The sequence below is a fragment of the Eptesicus fuscus genome, chromosome 4 (assembly GCF_027574615.1).
Source record: "Eptesicus fuscus isolate TK198812 chromosome 4, DD_ASM_mEF_20220401, whole genome shotgun sequence".
Taxonomy (NCBI): Eukaryota; Metazoa; Chordata; class Mammalia; order Chiroptera; family Vespertilionidae; genus Eptesicus; species Eptesicus fuscus.
The window spans coordinates 11,915,763-11,939,239 of record NC_072476.1 but is presented as its reverse complement, the minus strand read 5'-3'; the positions used below and the strand labels follow the sequence as shown (position 1 = coordinate 11,939,239).

Below are 23,477 nucleotides of genomic sequence, written 5' to 3'. Positions count from 1 at the left end.
CTGTCTTTACTCCATTGAATATCCTTGCTTTCTTTGTCGTAGATTAATTGACTATATAAGAGAAGATTTATTTTGGGAATCTCTATTCCATTGATCTGTATATTTGTTTTCATGCTAGTATCACACTGTTTTCATTATTGTAACTTTGTAGTATAGTTTGAAATCAGGGAGTGTGATCACTTCCACTTTGTTTTTCCCCAAGATTTCTTTGCCTATTCTGGGCCTTTTGTGGTTCCATGTAACTTTTAGAATGAGTTGTTCTAATTCTGAGAAAAATGCCAATGGTATTATAATAGGGATTGCATTGAATCTGTATCATCTGTATATTGCTTTAGGTAGTGAGGTCATTTTAACAATCCTTTCAGTTCATGAGCAAGGTAAAGCTTTCCTTTTATTTGTATCTTCTTCAATGCCTTTCTTCAATGTCATAATAGTTTTCGGAGTACAGGTCTTTCACCTCCTGGCTTAAATTTATTCCTAGGTATTTTATACTTTTTGATGCAGTTGTAAATGGAATTGTTTTCTTTTTCTGAACACTCATTATTGGTGTATAGAAAGAAATGCAGCAGATTTCTACATATTGATTATCCTATAACTTTACTGAATTTATTTATTAGTCCTAATAGTTTTTTGGGGGAGTATTTAGTATTTTCTATATGTCACATCATGTTATCTACAAATAATGAGTTTTACTTCTTCCTTTCCATTTTGAATGCCTTTTATTTCTTTTTTTTTTTTTCCTATCTCTTATTGCTGTGGCTATGACTCTAATACTGTGTTGAATAGAAGTGGTAATAATGGACATCTTTGCCCTGTTTCTGATCTTACAGGAAAAGCTTTCAGTTTTTCACCAGTAAGTATGATATTAGCTGTGGGTTTATCATACATAGCTTTTATTATGTTGAGATATGTTTCTTCTATAACCACTCTGTTGACTTTTTCTCATGAAGGGATGTTTAATTGTGTCAAATGCTTTTTCTGAATCTATTGAGATTATATACGATTTTTATCCTTAATTTTGTTAATGTGATGTATCACACTGATTGATTTACAGATGTTGAACCATCCTTGCATCCTTGGAATGAATTCCACTATGTCATGGTGTGTAATCCCTTTAATGTATTGTTGAATCCAGTTTGCTAGTATTTTGTTGAAAAATTTTGCATCTGTGTTCATCAATAATATTCGCTTGTATGGGTATTTCATATAAATGGAATTATACAATATATAGCTTTTTGTGTCTGGCTTCTTTCATGTTCTAAAGTTTCATCCAGTTATAACAAGTATTAGTACTTCTTTCCTTTTTTAAAAAAAAAAACCCACAAAACTCTTTTGTATTGATTTTAGAGAGGAAGGGAGAGGGAGAGAGAGATAGAAACACCATGATGAGAGAGAATCATTGATTGGTTGCCTTCTGCACACCCCACACTGGGGATTGAGCCTGCAACCCAGGCATGTGCCCTGACCAGGAATTGAACCATGACCTCCTGGTTCATAGGATGATGCTCAACCACTGAGCCACGCTGGCTGGGCAGTACTTGTTTCCTTTTTATGGCCAAATAATTTTCCATTGTGTAGCTAGACCACACATTTTATTTATTCATTCAACTTAATTTGTTTCTACTTTTTGGTTATTTTGAATGATGCTGCTATGAAAATTCCTGTACAAGTATCTTTTCTTTAAAAAATGTATTTTTATTGATTTCAGAGAAGAAGGGAGAGGGAGAGAGAGATAGAAACATCAGTGATGAGAGAGGATCATTGATCGGCTGCCTCCTGCACGACCCACACTGGGGATCGAGCCTGCAATCCGGGCATGTGCACTGACCGGGAATCGAACCATGACCTTCATAGGTTGACGCTCAACTACTGAGCCACGCCAGCCAGGTTATACAAGTATCTTTTTGAGTTCCTGTTTTCATTTCTCATATACCTAGGAGTAGAATTGTTGGGTCACTTGGTGACTCTGTTTAATTTTTGAAGAACCACCAAACCGTGCTGAGCATTAACTACATTATGCATCAGGTTTTCACAATGGCTCTGCCAAGGAGAAACCACCCCATCTTGGAAACAAGAATACTGAGGCTCAGAGATGTAGAGTCATGTGTCTAAGGGCACACAGCTAGGACACGATAGAACACATCCTGCTGGGCTCAGCTCTCCCCTGGTCTCCCTGCTTCTGGCTATGGTGACTACTCTCTGGGCAGCCCCCTGCATTTCGTATGTCCTCCCCATATTCCTCTATAAGTACAGGAGTATCCTCCTCCTCCAGGGCAGCTCCACCAGGCTCAGAGGCTGCTCTGGGAGTGGCAGATGGATATGCAGGCCCCAGAGGCTGAAAAAGGAAGAGTGCTATGAACCCCAACATTTGAAGGATATCCAGAGCAAAGCGGCAAAGGAACCTGAAAGCAGGACAGAGGGAAGGGGCTGAGGGAAGGTTGGAAGCCTTGGCCAGGTGTCTATGGCGTCATTCCACTTTGGGCTCAGGAGACAGGCTCTGAGCTATTAGCTTTTGTGTGGGGGCTCTGGATGGAGTGTGGCAGCTGCCCATGCTCCATGCCTAGGGGTAACTGGCAGACCAGGCCATTCTCCCTGCCCAGCCTAAGCAGCTCCAGCATCTCTGCTGGACGGGAAGGGGGGCAGGATGCATGGATGTGAATCCCCTCTCATGTATCAAGTATCTAGGAGAATGATAGACACCATGGCAGCTAACATATACTGCATGCATGCTCCCAAGCAGCCCATGGGGAGAGTACATTCATCATGTCATCCCCATTTTATATATCCGGAGCAGGGTACTAGGGCTCTGAGGGGTGGAGAAGGGCCCTAGGGAGTGCCTGAGCAGGCGTATAGCTGGTGGGCAGAAGCAAGGGCTGGGCCTGCCGGTGCAGGCGGTTGTGCAGTGGGAAGGGGGCCAGCCCAGGCTGCAGTGAAGTGGCCGCCAGCTCTGCTCCAGGCTGAGCCTCAGCAATTCTGCTGGCTCAGCAGCCCCTCCTCCCAGGGATGAGATTGGAGGCCTGGCTTCCTGGAGGGCTGCCCAAGTCCCACACTTCTGCATCCTAATCCCTCCGCTGGATCAGCTGGTCTGCTCTGTGGCCCCCATCCCCAGGGTTGGGGGATTCCCAAAAATACACATTCCTGTTTTCATATGGATCCTCCCATCAGCCCTGGGCTACAGGCAGAGCTACTGGCCCATTTTACAGATGAGGCAGCTGAGCGTCAGGAGGTTGCACAAGGAGCTAGCCAGCCATAGATCCAGGACTTCCTGGCCCTTCCTAGGGCATTAGCCTCACTGAGCAGGTTGAATCTAGGAGAATCTATACAGCCCTCTTCCCAGGTCTGTCCTCCTGAAGGTGGACTACACAGCAAGGTGCCCACCCCTAGGTGTGAGGTGTGACTAAGGGGTATAGATGGAGCTGGGCAAAGAACAGAAGTGCAGCAGCTGCAGGCAGGGGCCAGTTCATTACCCAGAGGAATCAGAATTCTAAATTGGAATTTGGCCTTTCAGGTCATGATGAAGGTATATTTGTCAAAGTAGGATGATAGAACATATTTTATTTAACAGGTTATTAGCACGATTTATAACATTTAAATATTTAGACATTCACTGTGTGGGCGTCTGTTTGTACTCTGGCCCCAGGGCCTGCAAATGTTAGGCTCAGGCCAGAGTGTTTTACCTTAGCCAGCCAAAAAATAGAAATAATAGTAAGGATGATTGCTATCTTTGTACTTTTTTGTAGTGTTTCCTGTGTGCTACACTGATTGGGTCTGCAATGACAAAGATGAATAAAATACAGTTGCTTCTCAGATAGCCCAGGTAGGGAGACACAAGAATATCACAATATTCACAGCAGCTATTTGTTGAGCACTTAATAAGTTCTACTGCAAAGTGCTTTATTGATTGCATCATAATGTCTCCTCAAATAACCTAAAGGGGATCATTCCTTTTTTTAAAAAATTGATTTTTAGAGAGAGAGGAAGGGAGAGGGAGAAAGAAACATGGATGTGAGAGCGAAACATCAATTGGTTGTCTCCTGCAAGTCCCCTACTGGGAATTGAACCCACAACTCAGGCATGTGTCCTGACTGGGAATCAAACCGGAGACCCTTCAGTGCACGGAACGATGCCCAACCAACTAAGCCACACCAGCCAGGGTGGGAATATCATTCTTGCCCCATTTTATGGAGGGGACGCTACGACTTGGAAAGACAGAGTGACAAAAAAACAAACAAACCCAAAAAACCCAAAACAATGAGAGGCAGAACTGGGACAAGTGCAGCTGAGACTAATGTGGGTTCTAAGCAAAAACTCATGACCTCGAGACTCTGGGACCGTAGGTGAGTCGCTTGGCTTCTCTGAGCGTCAGTTTCTTCATCTGTAAAATGGACACAAGCTCATCTATGAAGTGACTAGCACAGTTCCTGACTCAGCAGGTGCCTAGGAATTGGTCACCATAAAGGATGGGAGAAAGGGCCCTTGCATTTAGCGGCCCCTCTGACAGACCAGATCCAGACTTGCTCCCTAAACTTCATGGGAGACCCCACTGGAGAGGGGAGATGACCAGCTGCTGGTCACCTTCCTTCTGGAGGTGCTTGATGGGCTGGGCTATAGGAAGAGGGGCATCAGGCCATTGTATGTGCAAACTCACCCAACAGCCTTGCCCCCTGGGGTAATAATCTTCCCCTCCCTGCCAATGAGCAAACAGCCTGAGCCAGAGACAGACTTCAAGACTGTTATCTCCGGAGTGCTGCAGCCAGTGCAAGGTGAGGGACTGAGGCTCAGGAAGTCAGAAGGGTGAGACCTGTGTGAGTGCGTGTGTGTGCCATGTGGGGGTGTCAGCATCTGTCAAGCAGCCCCTGTCTAGGGCTGCCAGAGTCTGAAGCTGGAGGCTGGAGGGTGCACAGGCTTTGTGGGGGCTCAGATTGGTGTGGAGCAGGCCTGTGACCCTGTTGGTGCTGGAGATGGGGGACTGAGGACCCCTTGGCAATAGGTGGGGGCCGCACCCCAGTTTGGGGAGCTTCACTGGGGTTGGGGTTCAGATTGAGGCTTGGGAGGGAGGAGCTATTGCCCAGTGTTGTTTGTGGAGAGAAACAGAGAATTCAAGGGAAGAAGGTGTAGGGTGCAGGGCGGAGCGGGGGTGGGGTGGTGCAGGTTCCCTGACACTGAATTCATTATTGGGAGATTCCTCTTCACAATCCCTCGACACCTCCCACGGGAACCACAGGCCAGAAATGTTTGACAGCCTCTGGCGCGCCGACTCCCAAGGCACAGCTGGTGCTCTGGTCTCTCCGTGCCTGGGTCTGTGCCCGGGTACCCGCCCGCCCACTGCCACCGAGTTACTCCCCCGCTTGGGTCCCGCAGCCTCTGGAAGCCTCTCTCGGGCTCAGCCCAGCAGCGCCGCCGCCGTATCAGGGCTTAGGGTCCATCTCCCGCTACGTCCCCAGTCCCCGGCGCTCCGGGGCAGCGGGGTGCTCGCGTAGGCCCGGCCTGACCCCCGCGGCCCGCACGTGGGGAGGGGGCGCCTAGGGAGGACGCGGCCTGATGTAGGGGCGGAGCCAAGGAGCCGGGCGCGCGGCCGGTGCGGCGGGCGGACGGAGGTCAGCAGCCACCGGAGAGGGACCCAGGCGTCCCGGAGGCGGTGCCAGGTGCCGCGCCCCCGCCTCGCGCCCGCCGCCGGCCCCCGCCTCCGGGCCGCCCCCCGCCCGTGACGCGCTCCCCGCCCCATCCTCGCCTGGAGCCCGAGCCGGAGCCGGAGGACGGCAAGGGGCGCGGGCGGTGGAAAAGGCGGTGGAGGAGGGAGGAGGATGCGGCCGGCGCCGCGGGGCTGCCGCCGTTGCTTCTGAGCCGCGCAGAGCGCACGGAGCGCAGCCGCGTCGCTGCGGCCCCGGCCGCGCCATGGGGAAGGAGCAGGAGCTGGTGCAGGCTGTGAAGGCGGAGGACGTGGGGACCGCGCAGCGGCTGCTGCAGAGGCCGCGGCCGGGGAAAGCCAGTGAGTGTAGGGGGCGCGGGGTTGGGGGGGCGGGGCGGAGGGAGCCGCGGCGCGCTCGGGGGCCACCTCCGGCGCGGAGCCCCTCACCCCTCCTGGCGCAGGAGGGGGATGCTGTCGGTCCCCGGGGGCGGGGCGGGGCCGGGCCAGCAGCGCCCAGAACCTCGGTCCACACCCGCACCCCCAGCACTGACGGAGGGGCGGCACCGAGCGCCCGGCCGTCATCCCGAGCCCCCCAGCGGGCACCTGGCGATACCCACCTGCCCGGTCTTGGCATTCGCATCCCTCCCTCCCTGCCTCGGTCCTTTTCTTTCCCCGGGCTGTGGGGCTGACAGCTGGAGGTCTCTGCTGGGCCTTTAAAGGGCAAGGCGGATGCCCTCCCCTTGGAGAGAGGGAGGGGCCCCTTGCGGTGAGGGGCATCAAGGCGCCTGATAGTCCCTGTCAGACCCCCCCCTTCCCTCCCCATGTTTAATAACACGCTTTTCAGGGAAGGGGGGGAGGACCATGCTGGGGGTGTGGCTGCCCAGGCATGGCTGGGTGGGGGCCATTTACTGATAGGGGAGCAGAGGCCCAAGGTCGCCCAGCCCAGGCCAGGCTGAGCTCCAAGCAGGTGCAGACCCTGCAACAGATCCCAGTTCACTCTGGCTTCCCTGCTGGGAAAGAGGGCTGTGGGAGAGGGCGAGGTCTCCCACTGGCCATCCTGAGCTTGTGCTGGGGGTACCCCAGGGAAGGGTTGGGAGCTTGAAGCCCTGATCCCAGCACTCATCCCAGCTCAACCAGGAGCCTCCCTGGGGGCTGCTGGAGATGGATGGATGGGCGTGTGGACCACATGTGCGGCTGCGCACGTATGGCTGTGTCAGTGTATCAGGGCACCTGTAGGGGCGCGGGCAGGGCTCTGCAGGATGGCACGTGCAGTCTGGGGACCCCACTCCCTACACCACCCCCAGGAACTGTATGGAAGGCAGGGGGGCCCCCTTCCCCTCTCTCCAGGAAGGATGCTGAAAACTGAGACTGCCTCGGAAGGTGGGAGGAATGTCCTTGAGCCCCAGAGGGACCCTCCTGCGGCGGAGCCTGCTCGCCAGCTCCTGTCTGCTCTGTGCAATTAGAGCTGCACATCTGTGTCTTGCAGGCACACAGACACAGGCTGGCCTGGCCTTCCACGCCTAGTCGGGGCTGGCTTCAGGGTCTCAGGATTTCGAGGAGACTGAGCCTCGAAAGCAGGTGGAGGGATTGAGACGTGGAAGGCAAGGTCAAGACTTCCACCTAGTGGTCGTGCCACCTCGTACATAAACAACTCCAGCTCCCCAGGCCGCGTCTGCAGGACGAGGATATCCGTGGTGCCTGTCTCCTAGCATTGTTGTAAGAATAGTGAGAGAGCAAACAGGAAGCTCAGGCTCTTACTAACTGCTCCGTAAGCACTAACTGGGACCATTTCCTCAGCCCAGAGTGGGCAGGCCAGGAAAGTGGGAGCATCAGATTTGGAGGTTCCTCCTCCCATCTACTCTGGCCCCTTGGGGGAAGGTGTGGGGACTTTTACTTTTACCTGGGTCTCACCTGGATCTCACCATACACCGCTGCCTGGACTGATCTCTGGGCTCTGACTCACAGGAGCGGGCTTAATAAGTCAGACGGAGAAATCCCTCCATGAATTAGCTCAGTCGTCATGACAACGCTGGCCTGCTTTGGAGTAAGATGTATTTTGATTCAGCAAAGTACAGCTGGAGTTTGGGCCATGGGGTGGGGGGCACCCAGCAGTGCTCCGGGGGGCCCACTGGACTCCAGAGGCATTTTCATAACCCTTGTTCCCATGACCTCCTTCCTGTGCTGGCTCCTTCCCTTGGCCCCAGCCCCCCAGTGTGGCCCCAGGCTCTGTCAGCCCCCCATCCCACCTTGAAGGGCACCTCCCTTTCCACACACAGGAACTAGCACCCTTAGGGGTTGTCTTTGAGGGGAAGAAGGGAAAAGACTGATGGGGGCTGGCCTTATGCTGGGCGGGGGATACCCTGCCCTTCCTTCTGGCCCACTTGCCCTTTCTGAGTTTCCTGAAAATGACAGGCCAGTGCTCCTGGGTTCTCTCACCTTGGCCCACTAAGAGTTCCCCTCCAGCGTCTGACCTAGAGCCCCCTGCCTGGGGGCGGTTGGGAAGAGGCAGCACTGGCCCTGCTTCCCTGGAGAAGCCGGGTGGGTACCTTGCCCCGTGGAGGCCATGGGGCTCAGCTACTCTGAGATGAGACCGGAGGAGACCAGGACCACATCCCTGTAGGGGAAGAAGTAGCTCTGTGAGGCGGCCTAGAAGAGGCTTCTGTAGTTGGAGGAGCATCTGGGCAGAGGGGTACAGGGAGGCCATGGGGGTAGGGTGGGAGAGGGGCCGGGGCCTCTGCAGCTTCGAGTTTGGAGCTGACCTCAAAGGTAGAGATGGTTCCAGGAGAGCAGTTAGAGGTGAGGATTGATCAGAGACTGAAGAGCGCAAGTCATGTGGGGTGGGGTGGGGGTGGGGGTGGGGGTGGCGAAGTTTATGCGCTGTTACTGATGCGGAATCCACAGGCTTAGTGCCCTTGTGGAAAGGGGAAGGGGGCTCCTAAGACTTTCAACTTGGTCCCCACTTGCCCCCTTATCCCACCCTTACCCAGTCCCCCACACCCCCATGCTCTGCTCCAGCTTCATTCAGAGCACCTGTCTCTACCTGGTTCAGCCTCCCCAGTCCTATGCAGGGTTCAGTTCTGGGACCTTCCTCAGTGCTCAGTGTCTCCCATAGGAATCAGGTGACTATTCCAAAACCCCGAGCTCCCCTCCATCCAATTCCAGCTATTTCCTCTTTGAGGAGACCAGTGGCAGGGAGAAGGGTGAGATGACCTTACCATGATGCCCCTCCTCATGGGAGGAGTGATCCCCTTTGGGATGGGACTCCTCCACTGGAGACTGTGTCACTTCCTGGGCCTTGACCTCCAGCCCCTCTGAAATTTCAACAAGTACGGGCCAGGTGAGCAGTTGGGCCTGGCTGTGGGTTCCACTTGGAGCACCTGGCTCAGCGGGTGCTTGAAGGCATCTGCTGTGGGAGGGAGGAAAGGGGGCTGGACTGGGAAGTCTTGCTGGAGAAGCTGAGAAATGGGTACTAAGAACTGAAACTAAGAAAAGTGGTAGGTGGCAAACATTAGAATTGTGCAAGGTGTGTGTGTGTGTGTGTGTGTGTGTGTGTGTGGGGCGGTTTGAGAATGTCCTGAGTGTGATCCTGGACAGGGTGGGAGCTGCTACAGGACAGCCATGTCTCACTCTCTCTCGCTTTTTAAATTCTCACCTGAGGATATTTTTTCCATTGATTTAAAAAAAGAGCAGAAGAGAGGGAGGGAGAGAGAGAGAGAGGGAGGGAGAGAAAGAAAGAGAAACATCGATGTGAGACACATTAATTGGTTGCCTTTGGCACGCACCTGGCCCACTCTAGCCACTGAGCACACTGGCCAGGGCACCACTGTCGTCAATGTAATAAGGAACTGCAGCATAGGGCCCAGTGCAACATGGGTGCCTTGTCCAAAATTAAGAATTTAAAATAGCAGTTTGAATGAACAGATGTAGATATCCATACTAATAAAAGGAATATATGCTAATTAGACCTTCTGGACAAAGCCATGGTGGCGGGGCCAAGGCAGAGGCGGTTAGGGGCGATCAGGCCAGGAGGGGAGGGCAGTTGGGGTGATCAGGCTGGTGGGGGGGGCAGTTGGGGGCAAGCAGGCTGGCAGGAGGGGAAGTTTGGGGGCGAGAAGGCCGGTGGGGGGGCATTTGGGGGCAAGCAGGCTGGCATGCAGAGTGGTTAGGGGCGATCAAGCAGGCAGGCAGGTGAGCGATTAGGAGCCAGTGTCCCGGATTACGAGAAGGATGTCCGACTGCCGGTTTAAGTCCGATCCCACAGGATTGGGCCTAAACCAGCAGTCGGACATCCCCTGAGGGATCCCAGATTGAAGAGGGTGCAGGCCGGGCTGAGGGACACCCCCCTCCTGTGCACGAATTTCATGCACCGGGCCACTAGTGTGTTCTATAATAGGCCAGAAATAAGGGAGGTTTCAAAGTTAAGGAATAAAACATCTCATCATTTGAATTGTATCTCTTTAGTCAAAGTTATCCTAATATATTTGCACATTGTGGCTTCTAAAAAATGGCTCAAAGGATTAAAGAAAGCACTCTGTAAACAGATAAAAGCATTGAACATAATGTAGGCTTAGAAATCCCATAATATTTATTAGGAAAAGATTAGTACATTTTTCAGAGATTTCCCTTAAGTCAATAAAATTTTTCTATTGGAACTGCAACAACAACAAAAAAGAATTTAAGATGACGACAAGCAGAGCATCCAACCAGATTGGGGCTGGGGGGGGGGGGGGCTTCTGCGTGACTATGCAGGTCACACGCCTGAAACTGGCCCTGGCAGGTGGACAGAGTGTGTGGGACTAGGATATGACTTCAGCCTCTAATTTGCTGAGCACCTTGTATGTAGCCGGCACTGTTTCAGCCGCTCAGGGTACGGCAGCGAGCAGATCAAAGCCCTGGTCCTCTTGGAGATAGCAGTGCAGTGACGGAGATGGACAACAAACAAGGCCAATGGTGGTGGTGGAGGCCGAAGAGAAACACACAACAGACCGGGGGTGGGTGGGGGGTTACTATTTTAGATGGGGAGACCACGCAGGTGACGTTTGGATAAAGACCTCAAGGACATGAGGTAAGGAATCGTAGGAATAACTGGCGGAAGAAAAGCCTCGCACGTGTATGTAACATGTGCAGTGTCCGTGGCAGGGTGGCCAGTGTGTTGGAGCGCCTGACGTGGCTGGGACGGGTGCTGAGGAAGTCCGAGGGCGGCGTCATGCAGAGCCATTGTCCAGTGAGACAGGTGCTGTTGGGGGGCCTTCCGGAGAGGAGCAAAGGCATAGGACCGTGTTCGAACAGGGTCCCCGCGGGCGTGGCGGGTAGACCGAGGGGGCACGGGACGTGAGGGCACCGGTGGCGAGGTGATGGCCGTGATTCCTCTAGAGATGCTGGCCCGGCCCAGGGCGGTAACGATGGCGGCGGTGAGCAGTGGTAAGATCCTGAGTGTACTTGGAGCGTGCCTTAAAGATAGAGCCAGCAGGATTTACCAATGGAGAAGGTAGTCAAGAAGGGACGCAGGGCTGACTTCCAGGTTTTGGCCTGGACCACTGAGGGAAGCTGGCATTGCTGCTCAGATAGGTGGGTTTCAGCACCAGCAGTGTCTGAGCAGAGGGCAGGGCAGGGCGGGGTGATGCCTCTCTTCCTGGAGCCTCTGCTCTGAGCAGGAGAAGCCCCCCATCACTGGAGGGTGTGGGTGGGGTTCCCATAGAGCTAATATTAGTCATCGCTACTCACTGAGCCGACTCCTTGCCAAACCCTCCCTGCTTTATGTCTGGAAACGTCCTTCGGTCTCCGAGGCCCGCCTTGTTAGCCCCCTTCGAGCTCATTGCCGAAGCCCTTGGGGTGGTGTGAGGGGCCGAGTAACAATTCGCATTTGGGCCTGTCTGACTTGGTGCGCTTTGTGGGCCATTGGGGGACCTACACCCTGCACTGAGCTGCCCTGCAGCAGCCCCTCTGTGACTCGACTCCCTTGGTTCCCTGTCCTTGGGCCCCCCGCCCCCATCCCTGTCTTGGGCCTGGACAAAGGGGCTTCTGTCCTGCCAGCCCCTCCCTCCCTCCCAGAGCAACTGACCCACAAATAGGTTATGTAACCATGGCCTAGACAGGCAGGGGCTTGGCCTGAGTCTGGCTGGACCGGAGCCCACGGGGAGGGTGTCAGAGGGCCCCCCTCCTTTTGGCAGGCAGCTTCTGGGGGCCCCAGGAGGAGACTGCAGCCCTGAAGGGAGGCCGTGGGCCCCTTGGGCTGCAGGTGGTTAATCCTAGGACCTGCGTGTGCCCCTGAGCATGTGTATGAGGTGGCCATCCTCATGTGGTCACTCAGAGGCACTGGCCCAATCGCCTTCGTTCCCTTCCTGCCCTGCTCTGCTGAGTAGGGCTCATCTATGCTGGCCAGCCCCAAGGCTGGGAGTCGGGGAGGCTGCATCGTGGAAATGCAGATCTTCCCTCAGAGATACCCTCATTTCTGGGTGTCCCAGCCTTCCCGGGCCACCCCCGGCCCATCTGGGTCCTTCTGAAAGACAGATTGGGCCGGCTCTCTCCCTCCCACTATTGGCCGGGGATATGTTTGCACATGTGTGTGCCTGTGTGGGTGCACATCCCTGGCTTCTGTCTGCAGGCAGGGACAGGCCTGGAGACCTTGGACCTGTGACCCTCCCAACATCTTAGTTTAGTGGGAAACCAAGGTCTAAAAAGCTGGAGCTGAGTGCAGGGAACAGAGTTGAATGAATGAGTGAACGAGTGAATGAATGTTTCTAGACTAAACACTTAGATAGCGTTGGCTGTGAGCCTGCCAGGGAGCCAGCTAGCACCCTCTGCCTGCTTTTAAGCTGCTGGAGTGGGCCAGGACCCAGGCAGACTGCAGGAGGGGCCGGGCAGAGCCTCCCTCACTTGTGTCTCCTTCCCACTCCCAGAGCTCCTGGGCTCCACCAAGAAGATCAATGTCAACTTTCAGGACCCGGATGGGTGAGTTCTCAGCCAGGGCAATACCAGTCTGGGATGGGAGCAAAGGGGCTTCTGGGGGGGGCTGGGTGCCTGAGTCCTTGCCCATACGTGTTTGTCACCTGTCCCAGCTTCTCTGCCCTGCACCACGCGGCCCTGAATGGCAACACGGAGTTGATCACCCTGCTGCTGGAGGCCCAAGCTGCCGTAGACATCAAGGACAACAAAGGCAAGGCCTGGCAGGGACCTTAGAGCAAGGGGATGGGTTGAGGTCAGGGGTCCCTTGAGGACTGGATGGTTCTTCAATTGAGGTCTCCACCCAGGGTCTCAGGCTGGGTCTAGGCAGGTCCTCATGGGATCTGCATCCTAGAGGTCAGGGGTGGGCTCAGGGTGAGAGACCAGCTCCCAGTGGCTCCTGCCTGCCCCCAGGCATGCGGCCACTGCACTATGCGGCCTGGCAGGGCCGGAAGGAGCCCATGAAGCTGGTGCTAAAGGCAGGCTCAGCGGTGAACATCCCATCAGATGAGGGCCACATCCCCCTCCACCTAGCGGCCCAGCACGGTCACTATGATGTGGTGAGGACCACCTCGGGGGTTGCGAGTGTGGGAGGCGTGAGCCTGGCAGCACTGGGCTGACTGCACTCTGCACCCGCAGTCCGAGATGCTGCTGCAGCACCAATCGAACCCGTGCATGGTGGACAGCGCCGGGAAGACGCCTCTGGACCTGGCCTGCGAGTTCGGCCGTGTTGGGGTAAGTCTCCCAGGAGCTGAGAGCCGCTTCATCTGCTCTGCTGCCTCTTCTGGGGTTGGAGTCGGGGACAGACCTGCAACCCCATGGCCTATTTCTGGGTGCCCCCTACTCTGACCCCTCCTCCAAGGTGGTCCAGCTGCTCCTGAGCAGCAACATGTGCACAGCCTTGCTGGAGCCCCGGCCGGGGGACACCACTGACCCCAATGGAACCAGCCCCTTGCACCTGGCAGCCAAGAACGGCCACATTGACATCATCAGGTATGGTTCTGTGGGGGTGGGGTCCCCAGCTCAGGGGCTCTGCTCCTGGCTTGGTGACAGGATGGGAGCAGTCTTGGAGCTGTGGCCTCTGGATGCCACGGGCACCTCCAGCTGCCCCACATGAGGGATGTGCTAGAAGGGGATGGGGAGTGGGCATCCATAGCCACATAGCCTGGGCTCTGTGGCAGTCCTGTCACTTGCTGGGTGACTTCGTGGATTCACTTAACCTCTCTGAGCCTCAGCTCTTCCATGGGCATCACAGCAGCACCAGTGGGAAAAGACGAGATAGCTGCTGGGAAGGGTTAGCACAGGGCGGGCACTTCCACAAGTGCTTCGTCACTGTCAGGTATGTTGTCAGGGAGACGGGTAGGGCTGGTTCATCCTTAGGCACTTGGAAATCGGGGCTCAGCTTCGGGGTGCTGGGGCAGAGGGCTCCTGCTGTAGGCCCTGCCTGCTCCCCCTGCCTTCCTGCCAGACTCCTGCTCCAAGCTGGTATTGACATTAACCGCCAGACCAAGTCTGGCACGGCACTGCACGAGGCTGCACTCTGTGGGAAGACAGAAGTGGTTCGGCTGCTGCTGGACGTGAGTCGGAGGCCCAGGGGACGCTGGAGCCAAGGCAGGGTTGGGGGAATGGGGTGCTCTTGACAGACCTCACCTTCTGGCACATGCAGAACGGGATCAACGCCCATGTGAGGAACACATACAGCCAGACGGCCCTGGACATCGTGCACCAGTTCACCACGTCGCAGGCCAGCAAGGAGATCAAGCAGCTGCTGCGAGGTGGGCCCAGGTGGGGCAGGGGATCTGGAGCAGGGCCTGCGCCAGGCTGGTTCGAAGGACTGGGGAGTCTACCTCCTGTGTCCCCAGAGGCCTCGGCGGCTCTGCAGGTCCGGGCGACCCAAGATTATTGCAACAATTATGACCTGACCAGCCTCAACGTGAAAGCTGGGGATATCATCACAGTAAGGAGGGCCTGGGGCTGCTGGAGCTGGGATGCTCACCCCACCTTTCCCCCTCAGCAACTGGGGAGTCAGGGGGTCTGGGCAGAAGGCCCAGGCCACCCACCCGCTTGACCCAGAAGTCTCCCTGCGTGCGCTCTCCCCACCTCATCTGGCCAGGTCCTTGAGCAGCATCCAGACGGCCGATGGAAGGGCTGTATCCATGACAACCGGACAGGCAATGACCGGGTGGGCTACTTCCCATCCTCCCTGGGCGAGGCCATCGTCAAGCGAGCAGGCAAGTCCAGGTCTGGGCTTGGGGCCAGAAGGAAGTAAGTGCACGTGTGTGGGATGGCAGGGCAAGGACCAAGCTCTAGCCATTGCTAGGTGGAGGGTCCGAAGTGGTGTTCAGAAGTGTGTCCTGCCAGCTGTCTCCTCATCAGTGTCCTCATGCCCATCCCTTCATTTATTCAGCCGGCATTGCAATCTGACCACTGGGAATAGATGGTGGCTCAGATGGACATCAGTCCTGCTTTCAAGCTTGCCCCCAGGGAGGGAGGGGAGCAGGGAACAGTGAAGTAAACATGGACTAAAACATACCAGCCAATGGCAGAGACTGTGGATGGAGACCTGCGTTAGACAGGGTGGTCAGAGGAGGCCCTGGGAAGTGGGAGGGACTGGCTGCAGGCAGAGCAATCCAGGCAGCGGGAACCATGTGTGCAAAGGCACTGAGGCAGGAGAGAGCGTGATATGTGTAAGGGCCCATAGGAGGCCAGCATGGCTGGCGCAGAGTTAGGGAGAGGGAGAGGGGTGAGGGCATGGCCCCAGGGCCATGGAGTGGTTTCAGGCAGGGGACTGGTGAGATCACAGAGGTGGACAGGTGGGACAAAAGAGAGAGTGGTCCAGTCAGGTGATGTAGCTAGTCTACCCATCTAACTGGACCACTAGTTTTCCTGGGGCGGAGAGCCTCGCCCCAGGCTCCTGGGTGCCTCTTTCCTCCCCCCTGTTCCCCTGGCACAGAGGAGGTTTCACCCTCTGGCAATGTGCACCCCTCCCCCCAGCAGGACCACAGGGCCACTGGTAAGCCGGCAGGATAGCCTGGCTTGGGCTCCTCTCTGCCACCTTCTCCTGCTCTCCAGTGTCTGGTGTGGGGAGGGGGTCTTCTGAGGGTCTCGCGGGGCGGGAGGAGACAGTGTGCTGACCCCTTAGGAGTGCATGTGTGGGGCCTCCACCGAGGCTTGGGGCCGCCCTCCTCTCGGTGTCTGGCTCCCAGGCCTGGGCTGGTCCAATACTCAGGGCGGCCATGGCTGGTCCACAGGTTCCCGAGCAGGTGCTGAGCAAAGCTCACCTCAGGGAGGCGGCTTGCCGGGACCCTCGGCACCGCCTGAAGAGATCTGGGTGCTGAGGAAGCCTTTTGCAGGTAGGTGGGGGCCTCTGGAGGGCAGGGGCAACAGTACTTCTGCGAGGCAGCCCCCAAGCTCGGCAGGGCCGGCACTGGCTGAGGTTCCCGTGCGCTGGCAGGTGGAGACCGCAGCGGCAGCTTGAGCAGCGTGGCTGTTGGCCGGAGCAGCGGGGCCCACGCCCTGCATGCGGGCTCTGAAGGGGTCAAGGTAGGTGGGGTGGTGACGGGGCCGGGGTGGCCTGGGCCCAGAGCAGCGCTGGCCAGCTGATCTGTGTGGGTTGCAGCTCCTGGCAACAGTGCTCTCCCAGAAGTCCATCTCCGAGTCCAGCCCCGGGGACAGCCCCGTCAAGCCTCTGGAGGGCTCAGCAGGTAGGAGCAAGGATGCGGCACTGCTGTCCTGGCCGACAGGGAGCCTGTGAGCAGCCCTTGGCCCACCAGCCCTCTCATCCCCAGGGGCGGCCAGGTCCCAGCCTCCAGTGGCCCACGCTGGGCAGGTGTACGCGGAACTGCCGTCCAAGAAGCTGGAGCCGGCATCGGAGGGCAAGGTACAGGCCTGGGCTGGCAGCAGGGAGGGTGCCCGGGGCAGCCTGCCTGGCCTGGCCACGGTACAGCCGGGGGCTCTTGACAGGCTAGCCCCCTCCTTCTGTCTGTCTCAGTCTGTGTGTGTAGGTGTTGTCTATTGTGTGGGCTGTGCGTGTGAACTAATATGTGTAAGAAGTGTGCACGGGTGTGAGGTGAACAAGGGTGTGCACGTGTGTGTGGTGTGACTGTGAGGCGGGCACGTGTGCATGTGTGCGTGTGTATGAAATGGCACGCGTGAGACAAGACAAGTTGTGTACATGGGTGAGAGGGGTCCTGTGTGCATGACTTGCGTGCTGGGGAAGGTGGGAGCTGCTGGCTGAGTCCTGCATACTTCTGGGCAAAGCTCACCTTCCAGGGAGTGAGGGGCAGTGCCGAGGCCCCATCCTGGAGCCTCACATGGGGCCACACTGCAGGGTGTCCCTGGTGCAGGAATGGGGGGGATGGTCAGAAGCAGCTGAACCTTCCCGGTGGAGAACACAGAACGATGCTGCCGTGCCGTGCGAAGCTCAAGACAGCGGCATCCAGGACCACAGAGTGAGGAGGGAGCACCGGTGCCAGACTGACTGGGGCCTAGCTGCACGCGGACCCGTGGACGGCAGACTGAGCTTACACAGGAGGCACCGTGGTGGCTGGGGTGTGCGCCTGGTGGGTGGGTGGGTGGGCGGGCCTGCAGCGGGTGCCTTGTGTCTTCCAGAGCGCTGAGGCTGTTAGCCAGTGGCTCGCCACGTTCCAGCTGCAGCTGTATGCCCCCAACTTCCTCAGTGCTGGCTACGACCTGCCCACCATCAGCCGCATGACCCCTGAGGTGAGCTGCCCAAAGGCTGGCCACCAGCCGTGACCCAGAAACAGATCCCCCACCTCCAGCTGACGTGCTTCTCCTCCAACTAGGACCTCACGGCCATTGGGGTCACCAAACCAGGCCACCGGAAGAAGATCACGGCAGAGATCAGCAGCCTCAGCATCCCCGACTGGCTGCCTGAGCACAAACCCGTAAGGCTCCCTCACCCCGTGGCTGGGCCCAGGATGGGCAGATAGACAGACAGACTGCCTCCCTGGCTACACCCACAGCTGCCCTCTGGAGCTCCAGGGAGAGGAGACCAGAGGACGGTCCCTCAGCAGTGGCCCACCGGGACGGCGTTTGTCCATCACGCACTGGGCCCAGCCTCCCCGAGGCAGGAACAGGGGCGACAGCCTGTGAGGGCCGTCAGGGTGAGGCAGTCACACAGGGACACCGGCAGCCCAGCAACGCTGCCCATTGCACACCTACCCAGACACCAGAGGGGGCCTGCATTGACGGGATGTGCTTGCACACCACCAGGCACGTGCGTGGGGAAGATGTGTGAGCGAGCATGCTACATGCACACAGACAGCACACTCACACTAAATACATTCATGGTGCCCATTGATGACTGCACGCACACACCCACACATTTCACTGCACGTGCCAGCTGTGTTGACAGCTGACACCCACGCTGACTGCAGGCCATGCTATTACTAATAGGCACTCATATGGTGGAACCGGTTCTGGGCCAGGAGAAGGTAGGCTCAGGGCCTGTTGCATCAGTGCTGCCTCTCTGGTTCTCACGCAGAGCTGTGATTCCCCATCCGTTGATGGGGGAGATGCCATGACCACCAAAAGCCCCTGGGCTGTGGGTCAGGGACAGGTAGGTTGACACCCATCTGCCTTGCCGCACTCCGTCAGTGGCTCAGCGGTCCTCCCGGTGAGCAGGTCAGGGTCCATGGGTCTCACCCTGCTCTTGCGGATGTGCTGTGCGTTGGTGCATTAGGGATGCCCTGCTGGGAGTGTGGACAGGTGGATGCCATTCAGGAAGCCACTGGGTGGTACTGGGTGGATGCCATTCAGGAAGTGTGGACAGGTGGATGTGGACAGGTGGATGCCATTCAGGAAGCCACTGGGTGGTACTGGGTGAAGGCTATCATGGCTGTTTGCACACATGTGTGATGTGGCCGTGTGACTGTGCCTGATGTGGGTGAGAAGCTGTGAGAGGGTGTGAGCATGACACAGAGGGGAGTCAGTGCCCGTGTATGGCTGTGATCCAGGGTGTGCGTGTCCACGTATCTTACTGGTGTGCCGTGTGTCTGCGTCCATGATGTATGGTGTGTGCCCACTGGGTGCTGTCGCCATGGTTGCCTGGACAGGTGAGGAAGTGCAGTCTTTCCCGAACGGTGTCCTGAAGATAGGGTTGCCCTGTGTGTGCGCGTGTTTGTGTGTGTTTGCACGTGCACGTGAGCTGGACTTGGGCTCCTGCTGAGGCTGCGCTGTCTCCAAAGCTGACACTTATGTTGGTTTGTCCTCTGTTTGTCTGTACCGGGCTGGCCCGATGCCCCTGCCCCAACAGCTCCCAGTAGTCGACAGGCTGTGGGTAGCCAGCTCTGGCTGCCCTCTGTGTCCCCTGCTCTGTATGTAGGCTAACCTGGCTGTGTGGCTGTCCATGATCGGCCTGGCCCAGTACTACAAGGTGCTGGTGGACAATGGCTACGAGAACATCGACTTTATCACCGACATCACCTGGGAGGACCTGCAGGAGATTGGGATCACCAAGCTGGGTGAGGCTCCAGCCCCCACCACGTCCTGGTCCTTGCCACTCTCCCTGGCCTGACCTGCCCCATACCCCACTCAGGACACCAGAAGAAGCTGATGCTGGCAGTGAGGAAACTGGCAGAGCTGCAGAAGGCAGAGTACGCTAAGTATGAAGGGGGACCTCTGCGCCAGAAGGCGCCGCAGTCTCTTGAAGTGATGGCCATCGAGTCGCCGCCCCCTCCGGAGCCTGCCCCAGCTGAGTGCCAGTCTCCAAAGATGACCACCTTCCAAGACAGCGAGCTCAGTGGTGAGCTGCAGGCTGCCCTGACTGGCCCGGCAGAGGCGGCTGCCACCCCTGCCGCTGCCGAGAAGCCCTCCAATCACCTGCCCCCCACCCCAAGGGCCTCTGTGCGTCAGGAGCCCAGTCTGGGTGGGCGGGCACGGCATATGAGCAGCTCTCAGGAGCTGCTGGGTGATGGGTTCCCTGGGCCTGGCAGCCCTATGTCACGAAGCCAGGAGTACCTACTGGATGAGGGACCAGGCGCTGGTACTCTGCCCAAGGAGGCTCGGCCCAGCCGCCACGGCCACAGCATCAAGCGGGCCAGTGTGCCTCCAGTGCCCGGCAAGCCACGGCAGGTCCTTCCACCAGGTGCCAGCCCCTTCACGCCCCCCCAGACTCCCACGAAAGCTCGGCCAGGTTCCCCTCAGGCCCTGGGGGTGCCTCATGGTCCAGCCCCGGCAACAGCCAAGGTGAAGCCCACCCCACAGCTGCTGCCACCTATGGAGCGACCCATGTCGCCCCGCTCCCTGCCTCAATCGCCCACGCACCGGGGCTTTGCCTATGTGCTGCCCCAGCCCGTGGAGGGTGAGGCAGGGCCAGCTGCTCCTGGGCCTGCCCCCGCCCCCGCCCCCGCCCCCACCCCTGTGCCCGTGCTGTGTCTGCCCCCTGAGTCCGATGTGGAGCCAGGGCGGCCTAAGAAGCGCGCCCACAGCCTGAATCGCTATACAGCGTCTGACAGCGAGCAAGAGCGGGATGAGCTGCTGGTGCCAGCCGCCGCAGGGCCCTACGCCACAGTCCAGCGGCGTGTAGGCCGCAGCCACTCAGTGCGGGCACCTGCTGGTGCCGACAAGAACGTCAACCGCAGCCAGTCCTTCGCTGTGCGGCCCCGGAAAAAGGGGCCCCCCCCACCTCCGCCTAAGCGCTCTAGCTCAGCCATGGTCAGCGCCAACCTGGCTGATGAGTCAGCACCTGATGCTGAGGCCAAAGGAGCTGGGACTGAGGATGGCCAGCTGGGGGTCCGGGCACAACGCCGACGGGCTAGTGACCTGGCTGGCAGCGTGGACACAGGCAGTGCTGGCAGTGTGAAGAGCATTGCCGCCATGCTCGAGCTGTCCTCCATTGGGGGTGGGGGCCGCGCCGCCCGTAGGCCCCCTGAGGGCCACCCCACGCCTCGCCCTGACAGCCCCGAGCCAGGCAGGGTAGCAACAGTGTTGGCCTCCGTGAAGCACAAGGAGGCCATTGGGCCTGATGGAGAGGTGGTGAACCGGCGCCGCACGCTCAGCGGGCCCGTCACAGGACTTCTGGCCACTGCCCGCCGGGGGCCCGGGGAACCGGCCGGGCCTGCCGATCATGGCCACTTTGCCGAGGATGGCACTCCCCGGCAGAGGCCTCGAGGTCCAGCCAAGGGGGAGGCAAGTGGGGAGGGTCCTCCCTTGGCCCGGGTGGAGGCCAGTGCCACGCTGAAGAGGCGCATCCGAGCCAAGCAGAGCCAGCAGGAGAACGTCAAGTTCATCTTGACCGAGTCTGACACCGTCAAGCGCCGGCCCAAGGCCAAGGAACGGGAGGCAGGTCCAGAGCCACCCCCATCGCTGTCCGTGTACCAGAATGGCACAGGCACCGTGCGCCGCAGACTGGGCTCTGAGCAAGCTGGACCCCTGGAGCTGCCCCCGCCCCCCGCGCCCACCGAGTCCCTGCCCTCCGACCTGATGCACTTGCCCCCGCTGCCCCCACCAGACAGTGATGCCCGGAAACCAACCAAGCCGCCTGTCTCTCCCAAGCCTGTCCTGGCTCAGCCGGTACCCAAGATCCAGGGGTCACCCACTCCTGCCTCCAAGAAGGTGCCGCTGCCAGGCCCCAGCAGCCCAGGTAGGTGAGGGAGCCAGCTGGGGAAGGGCCTCCACCCCACCTCCCCACTCCGTGGTCTGAAGGGTTTTCCTCTTCTTGGATTTGATGGCAGCCAGGTGGAGTAGGGTGGGGTGTCCTCAGACTGTCTCATCCATCCACCTAGAGGACAACTCTGCCACCCCAGAGCTGGGGGAGGGTGGCTGGTCCTCAAGTTGCTCTGTGAAGGAGGCACAGAAACTTATTAATAGTAGCACCAGGGGAGGGAGGACAGGTGCAGGATGCTGAGTTAGGGAGGACTCTGACCCAGCTGGAGAGGGATCCCAGCACTCAAGAGAGGGGAGAGGCTTCCGGGCAAAAGGATTAGAGGTGCAAAGGCCCTGTGGCAATCAACCGAAGGGCCACACCTAGCAGGGGATACAGTGTGTGTGTGGGGGGGACTTGGAAACAGTGATGCCACCAGGGTTTGCCTGGGGAAGCACATCCCTTGGTTGCCATGGGAGGCTGGGGTGGGCGGGGCAGTGGAGAGCTGCAGCAGCGGCGACGCCGTGCTGAGGACCACTGTATTTCCGCTCCTGGGCGGGAGGCAGGATGCTGCGCTGGGGCTTGTGCAGGGATGGGCTGCGTGCACACTGCGCGACCTCCCGCAGCGTGCGAGTCTCCTCCTCCCCGCAGAGGTGAAGTGTGCCCACGGCACGCCGCCGCCCGTGTCTCCCAAGCCGCCGCCGCCGCCCACGGCGCCCAAGCCGGTCAAGGCCGCCGCGGGGCTGCAGTCAGGCAGCGCCAACCCGTCGCCCACGCCCTCGCCGGCGCGCCAGCCGCCCGCTGCCCTCGCCAAGCCAGCCAGCACGCCGCCCTCGCTGAGCGCCAGCCCCGCCAAGCCCCCGTCTCCGAGCGCGCCCGCGCTGCACGTGCCCGCCAAGCCGCCGCGCGCCGCAGCGGTCGCGGCCGCTGCAGCCGCGGCCTCAGGGCCCCCTGCCGCACCCGAGGGCGCCTCGCTCGGGGACAGCGCCCAGCAGAAGCTGGAGGAGACGAGTGCGTGCTTGGCGGCAGCGCTGCAAGCAGTGGAAGAAAAGATCCGGCAGGAGGACGCTCAGGGCCAGCGGTAGGTGTGGGGCGGGTCCGGTTGGGCGTGGGCATCTGGGTGCCTGGGTTAGTGACGATGTAGGGTACGGGCTAGGGCTGAGGTGTGTGTGTGGGGGGCGTAACCAATGCCTTGAGGGCGTGGCCTCGGACACCTTATACAGCGGGGCGGGGCCGGCGTGGGGCGGGGCGGGGCCCGGCGTGGGGCGGGGCGGGGCCCGGCGTGGGGCGGGGCGGGGCCCGGCGTGGGGCGGGGCGGGGCCCGGCGTGGGGCGGGGCGGGGCCTGCACACCGCCCGGTCATTTACATTCTGAGGCGGCTGTGCTCCGCTGGAATGGGGGGTTGGGGGGGAGGGTCAGAGACCTTGGAGCGTGGCCCCGCCCATGCACTGCTGATTTGAATGGGAGGCGTGGTCTATGTAGGGATGGGGCGCGGCCTTTTCCTGCCGACCCCACCTTGCCCCCCTCTTCTCACACTGCGCCCACCCCAGCCCCTCTGCCTCGGAGAAGAGCACGGGCAGCATCCTGGACGACATCGGCAGCATGTTCGATGACCTGGCGGACCAACTGGACGCCATGCTGGAATGATGTGGCACATGTTGGGCCCACCTATGCTGCCTGGGCTCTGGCCGCACACTGACCTTTACCTCAGGATGGGCATTTCTGGGCGCAGCGCAAGTGGGCGGCCGAGGGGGGCGGGGTGCAGGGGACAGCCTGCCGGGGCCACGAGGTGGGGGCGGGTCGTGCTGCCCTGTCCCTGCATAAGCACAACTCCTGCCCCCTGGGCCCAGGCAAGATGCCCAGCGTGGAAGACTGCCTGGCCTAGGGACCCAAGGGCTCTGGACAGATGCTGCTGCTCTGTGGGTGCCTGTCCCTGTCTGCTGCTCCCTGTGCAATAACTGCTGGGCCACCTGCCCACCCACCACCAGGCTCTGCCCAGTGTGTAGAGAAGGGGCAGCCCCTGGCACCCCTGCCCTGAACCCATGTCGGGCCCACCTTGGGAGGTAGTGGGAGGGGGGGCAGCCACTGTAGCCCCCTCCCCAATCAGTGGCAGAGCACAGGCCTATGCCCAGCACAGAACTGCCCACTGGGGACCTCTGCCAGCTGCTCTGGCACAGCACAAGGGGCAGGGGTCACCCCTGCCCTACTCTACCCCACAGAATATAAGCTATTGAGAGTATTAATTTATTGGGAATAAGCTGAGGCAGATTTCCCTAGAGAAACAAAAAGGTATAACTTTAAC

General features: G+C 58.6%; 1 protein-coding gene across 1 annotated transcript; it reads left to right on the top strand.

The window, feature by feature from the left end:
* The first annotated feature begins 5,895 nt into the window (after positions 1–5,895).
* CASKIN1 (CASK interacting protein 1) lies at positions 5,896–22,914 on the top strand. The gene is made up of 20 exons (XM_054714227.1): positions 5,896–5,989; positions 12,529–12,580; positions 12,688–12,785; positions 12,986–13,131; positions 13,211–13,306; positions 13,434–13,564; positions 14,040–14,148; positions 14,238–14,346; positions 14,434–14,528; positions 14,685–14,802; positions 15,823–15,924; positions 16,026–16,114; positions 16,191–16,275; positions 16,360–16,451; positions 17,183–17,293; positions 17,377–17,478; positions 18,918–19,056; positions 19,131–21,176; positions 21,828–22,257; positions 22,726–22,914. The coding sequence occupies exons 1-20, from the start codon at positions 5,896–5,898 to the stop codon at positions 22,820–22,822; spliced, it is 4,341 nt and encodes a 1,446-aa protein (XP_054570202.1). The 3' UTR covers positions 22,823–22,914.
* Positions 22,915–23,477: the final 563 nt, after the last annotated feature.